Source organism: Pan paniscus, chromosome X, assembly GCF_029289425.2.
Source record: "Pan paniscus chromosome X, NHGRI_mPanPan1-v2.0_pri, whole genome shotgun sequence".
Classification (NCBI taxonomy): Eukaryota; Metazoa; Chordata; class Mammalia; order Primates; family Hominidae; genus Pan; species Pan paniscus.
Genome location: NC_073272.2, coordinates 122580682 through 122586938, shown reverse-complemented (window position 1 = coordinate 122586938; position 6257 = coordinate 122580682). Strand labels below are relative to the sequence as shown.

Sequence of the window (6257 nt, the reverse complement as noted above, 5' to 3'; positions counted from 1 at the left end):
CTTGAGGCTCATCCAATGTATACTAAATAGGTTTAAGGTGATGAGCTTATTTTATATCTCTGCCCTTCATAAGGTAGGAACTCCTCATCTGTTTATAGGACCTGTGGCAGGTATTCTCCTTGCTTCATATCTCTCTTTTTTTCTTTAGGCTCCCCAGATCCTTTATACCTCATGCCATCCTAACCTACCACCTGCCACCTCTCCTTGCTGTCCTCTAAACTAGTTACTTTCTGTCATTCAATAATGACTTTTAGTACTTGGCCCGCTTTCTTCCTCTCCCTCCCTAATGCTGATAATATTCCTGGTGACTTTAACATTCATATGGATGATTCATACAATATTCTGGCTCTTCAGTTCCTCGACTTTCTCATCTCTAATGATCTTTTCCTGATCTACCTGATCTACCCATTTTCAGGGTCATATCTTTGAACTGTTGTTACCAAAAACTGAACAAACCACCTCTAAAATCTTGATTTTAATGATCATTTTAGTCACTTCCTTGCACACCTCTTCAACTCTTGCACATCTCTCTCAGCTGTACTTGTTGGCAAAACCCAAACCCTGTTAATATCCTGTCCTTTGCCAGTTTCAGGACTGCACATGTATAGCTGAACACTACTGGGAAAAAATACACAATGATGCTATGTGAGGCAGGAAAACACCCCCTAAAGATGTCCACATCCTGCCATCACACAAGTCTTTCCTTAGTAACCTGGGCGATAGCTGTGGATGTTTCCAAGGATTGTCTTCAGTCATGGCCTTGGGATTAAAGTGCTCCCACATGGTCCACCCTGCCTTTCGCAATTATCTTGCAGCCTCTATCAGACCCGTTTCAGAAGTTACACTGAAGACAGTGTATGAAAGACAACATGGCCATAGGCAATACGTGGCCTATTCAGCTGTACCAGTCCACCATTTTGCTACCAAGAAAGCCAAAGCCAAAGGGAAAGGAAAGTCCCAAACCAGAGTGAATATTAGTGCTGCCTTTGTTGAGGATATAATCAACTTGGAAGAGGTGAATGAAGAAATGAAGTCTGTGATAGAAGCACACAAGGATAATTTCAATAAGACTCTCAATATAAGGACCTCACCAGGATCCCTTGACAAGATTGCTGTGGTAACTGCTGATGGAAAACTTGCTTTAAACCAGATTAGGCAGATCTCCGTGAAGTTGCCACAGCTGATTTTGGTGAATATGGCCAGCTTCCCAGAGTGTACAGTTGCAGCTATCAAGGCTATAAGAGAAAGTGGAATGAATCTGAACCCAGAAGTGGAAGGGACACTAATTCGGGTACCCATTCCCCAAGTAATCAGAGAGCACAGAGAAATGCTGGTGAAACTGGCCAAACAGAACACCAACAAGGCCAAATACTCTTTACGGAAGGTTTGTACCAACGCAATGAACAAGCTGAAGAAATCCAAGGATACAGTCTCGGAGGACACCATTAGGCTAACAGAGAAACAGATCAGCCAAATGGCCGATGACACAGTGGCAGAACTGTACAGGCATCTGGCAGTGAAGACCAAAGAACTCCTTGGATGAAAGTCCACTACAGGCCAGCAATACTTCAGAGCCCAGTTTCTGCTGGATCCCATGGGTGGCACATTGGGACCTCTCTCCCTCCCCCATCCACACAGAAGACTGTCACCATGCTGACAGAAGGCTGTCTTTGTGAGGCCCAGCCTTCCAGTGGAACACTCAGACTTGTTCATTCTCTTCCTCCTTCTGCTCTGGGCCTTCTGACGTGGGTGGCTCTCAGAAAATACTTGCTGCTGGCAAAGGGCCTTTACTCAGGCATTTGCTTTGACTTGATGTCACCAAGAGACTGAGGACATTGGCAGGCTTAGTACCACCTGCTCCTCATCTTAGGAGCCTCCTTTTCAAATAATTAGGCTCTGTTCCCATTTTAAAACTCTGCTTGGGCTGATATTGGCCTTCACCTGTGACTGGACACTTTACTAGAGGCCCATTTTCACTAAACAATAAAATCTAAATAAATTGGAAGGAATAACAACCACAAAGGAAAGAAAAGAGTTGGTCTGGATTGATGATCACTGAGGATCTGTATGTGAAGCACCCAGAACAGTAGTTTTGCCTGTGAGTCATCTTCACACATGCTCTTTTCTCTGCCTGGATCTCTCTTCCCCTCCTTACCTGGCCAGTCCTGTTTATCATCAGGCCTTGTCTTGGATATCACATCCTCTGGGGTCTTCCTTTCCCCTCTAACGTAGGACCCTCATTACCGGCTCTCATAGCACAGTCTACTGCTTTGTACGAACTCTAAGTATTCTTTTTGCATTTAATTAGCCTGTGTATCCCCAGAACTTTGTGTAATGCCTGGAGCATAGTAGGCAGTCATATGTTATATTGTGAATAAATTGCACATAGTAGCTACCCAGCAAATGCGGACTTCTCTTCTTTCTGGTCTTAACACTCTCTTTCTATCATTTTCCACTCTTGTACTTGTTCTCAACATTTACTTGGTAGTGAGACACCTTTCCCCCAGGGCCTGCCCATTGTTGACAGACAAGTGGTTTATTGTGGCTTATCTTCGGATACTGGGTTGTTAGGTTTTTTCCCTCCAATTATTTTTTATTCATTCATTCATTCCTAATATAGCCATTATGAGTTAGGTATAGTTCTAGGCATTATTTATAATCTTGACAGTAAACTTAAGAGATGTGTATTGTCTCCATTTTACAAATAGGAAAACTAAGTCTTGACAGTATTAGATAACTTGCCCAAAGTAACAAAGCAAAGCTGATAAGTGATAGAAGGTTTTCATGATTCATTGTCAGTGTCATTTACATAGAGGTGAAGTTTCTTGTCCAGGGTTACACAGCTAGCAAGTAGCAGAGCTGGCATTCAAATTGAGGCCTGATGTGCTAATGTAAAAGGAAAAAAAATTTGTTTTTTTCCTTTTACACTTTCACACTCAACATGGAACACTTCTGTGACCAGGTGTGTGAGTTTGTTTCCCCCACACACCAAGCAATTCTCCAGCAGACACCAACTGGGTATCCTGTAATTCAATTCAGTTCTGACATTACCTGGAAATAGTGTCAGATCCCACAGGTTGAGTGCTCCACCTCCCAAGACAGCCAACACTTTCGATGCCAGTCACGAGTCTGGGCCACGCATACTCCTGACTGACCAACTACAAACTAGAGTCCTTGACTTCCTTGGGTTCAGTTAATTTCCTAGGACAGATCACAGAATTCAGGGAAACATATTCACCGGTTTATTATAAAAGATACAGCTGAACAGCCCAATGAAGGAGGTACACAGGGCAAGATTGAGGGAGAGGGAGAGAGTGTGGAGCTTCCATGCCCTCTCTGGGCTCACACTCTCTCAGCACGTCACTAATCTGGAAGGAACCACTGTGTCCTGCTGCCTTCATTAGCATTTAGTGAGCACCAATTGTTTGTCAGGTACTGTACTATGTACTGGCAATACAAAAATGGATAAGATATGACCCCTGTTTTGGGGGGGTACATAGTGCACTGAACTAAATTGCTATCTATAATAATCTCTTGGGTGGAAAAGTAGGAAGTTCATTCCAGTTCTGCAAAGTGTCTGCTTTCAGAATGGAGCCCACTTTGGTGGTGGCAAGGCCTGGCTGGGTTCTTTCAAAGCAGCATCCAACTTCTCTTTGCTCTTTGACTTCCTCCAGATTCTCTCCTGTGCTGGAGGTAATAAGGGTTGCACTTCTCCCTTTACTTATACTAGTGAAACCTGCAGTGAGGATTCAAGGTCAAAATTGGATCAAAGTTAAACTAACACAGTCTCCTGCCCCACTTACCTGTCCTCTAACCCCATTCACCAGCCCTAAGTGGTCATCACATGATCAGAAGTCAGCTGGGGGAAGAGCAGGGATAGATATAGCAATTAAGGAGCCTCTTTTGGGGTAAGCCACATGACAGGGGCTTTGCAACAGTCTTTCATGAGTGGCCGAAATCCCCCACTCACTGCAAATGTGCTTCTCAAGGATGCAGGGTTTTTTAATAAACAGAGGAAATGATAAAAAAAAGATGTCCACATCCTAATCCCAGGAATCTGTAAATATGTAACCTTATATGACTAAAGGAACTTTACAGATGTTACTAAAGTTATAGACCTTGAGATGGGAAGATTATCCTGGATCATACAGGTGGACCCAATCTAATTTCAAGAGTCCTTAAAAGTAAAGAGTCTTTCTCCACTGTGGTTATAAAGAGATAAAACAACAGAAGATAGTAGAAAGATGCGACATGAGAAGGACTCCCACCACTGCTGGATTTGAAGATGAGGGAAGGGGATCAAGAACCAAGGAATGTAGGCAGCCCAAGGAATGCTGGAAAATAAAGGAAATGGATTCTTTCCTAGATAGAGCCTCCAGAAAAGAAGGCAGCCCAGGATGTTATCTTGACTTTAGCACAGTGAGACCCATGATGGACTTCTGACTTACAGAGGTCTGGGATAAATTTATGTTATTTGTTACAGCATCAATAGAAAGCAAATCCACATACTTATTGGCCTCCCTTTAAATTCATGTCCTCAAATATAAATAAAATGGGTACATAATAGGTGTATATATTTACAGGGTACATGAGATACTTTAATACAGGCATGCGATGTGTTATAATCACATCATGGTAAATGGGGTACCATCCCCTCAATAATTCATCCTTTGTGTTATACATGTCTTCAAATTTTAAAGTTAAAATTAAGCACAAGGACTTGGAAAAGGTCCTTGCAAGTGAGGAACCATGAAGTTTAAGTTCATTAAGTAATGGTAGACTACAGCAAGCCCATATCCACTTAAATTTTCAGAAAGTTTGCAAGATTGTTGATTTCAAGCTTGTTGATATTTTACTATCTTTACCTATTTGCCTTTCTACTCTTTGAAATTGCCATTTTATTCATTTTTCTATCTACTGAAACCTTCAAAATCCTCCAGCTCTACCAAAAACACATTTTCACATGGGTGTTCCCTTACTTTTCTACTGTTAAATCTATATAACCTGCTTTTTTATATTCTAAAGACTATCTCAACCAAAGCTACCTAATGACCAGAGGTGGATTTCCTAACAATAAGCTAATGAAGTGTCATACTGGTAAATGTTTACAACTAGTTCTTGGGGAGAGGGAAAATGCCCTGATTTGTCATACTTGCTGATTTCTGTGGCTTGAATATTCCCACCATGGCTGATTTGAAGCTACCAATATGACATCAACAAGCTTGTGAACTTTCTGAAAATTTAAATGGATATGGGCTGGCTGTAGTCTACCGTTACTTAATGAACTTAAGCTTCATGACTCCTCATTTGCATGGGCCTTTTCCAAGGCCTTGTGCTTAATTTTAAATTTTGTGTTCTTTTTTTCAAAAAGTTTTTCAACTCTGCTCCAATGGTATAAGCTTTACATTGCACAAAACCTGTATCTGCCTTGGTAATGACCTTTCAGCTCAGCTCCTAGAGCTAACTTGCAATTTTCCTCTGTGACTTTTTGTTTAAACTATTAAGAAAGGAAATATGATTGGCTTAGTTAATCTCTTTTAGGGCTGATTCCTTTTTGCTAGGCCATGCTGTTGGTCAGTTATAAGCCTATGGCTGAACTACTCTGGTTAGGGTATGCATCTCTGGTCCAAATACTGTAGGTAGGAAGGTGAAATCATGTGCTTCACTGTCAATGAAACAGGGGCTGTGTGTGGGCCAGTTTTCCTTAAAAGAGTTTGTCAGTGGACCATGCTGACTTAGAGATGTCAAACTCCTCAGTGCCCTGGCTATCAACACAAAGGAGACCTTTAGATAATAAAGCATAATCTGTCTTTTATTTCATAGTTAAAAGCACAAATTATCAGCTTGCCTTGTAAGTAAAACCATGAGAAGTATCTTCTAATGTAGAGACTAGTCACCTATTTACTTCCTTATCCAATCTAGACTCCTTTAAGAGTTATTGAAATAAATAAGCAGATAATGATACAAGATTTATAGTGTTGATTAAAATTAACAAGTGTTCACATGGGAATTCCAAATGGAGACAGTAGGTATGTTAGCATCTGCATAAAATGAGTCTCACTGTAATTTGTATGACCTAACTCATGGGGTGGGTCAGCAGAAATGAAGACAGATGGTAAGTGATTAGCTTTGAAGATTCTTGTATGCCATTACCACCATGATGAGCTCTCCTTTGTAAGTGAGCCATTTTCACAAGAACATTCCCACTTTAAACATTTACAATTTATGATATGCAAATTCCTGATCTGCCCCAAACC

The 6257-nt window shown here is 41.2% G+C and overlaps 1 protein-coding gene across 3 annotated transcripts; it reads left to right on the top strand.

The window, feature by feature from the left end:
* Positions 1–690: 690 nt before the first annotated feature.
* On the top strand, positions 691–1912 carry LOC100967471 (ribosome-recycling factor, mitochondrial-like). Of its 3 annotated transcripts, XM_024927288.3 has the most exons (3): positions 691–1212; positions 1245–1247; positions 1308–1449. In XM_024927288.3, exons 1-3 carry the CDS (start codon positions 755–757, stop codon positions 1447–1449), a joined length of 603 nt encoding a protein of 200 aa, XP_024783056.1. In that variant the 5' UTR covers positions 691–754. The 3 variants fall into 3 exon arrangements, with proteins under 3 accessions (XP_024783056.1, XP_008974984.1, XP_008974983.1); XM_008976736.4 differs by lacking the exon at positions 1308–1449 and adding an exon at positions 1458–1520 and having other exon boundaries at positions 691–1306; XM_008976735.5 differs by having other exon boundaries at positions 691–1912.
* Positions 1913–6257: the final 4345 nt, after the last annotated feature.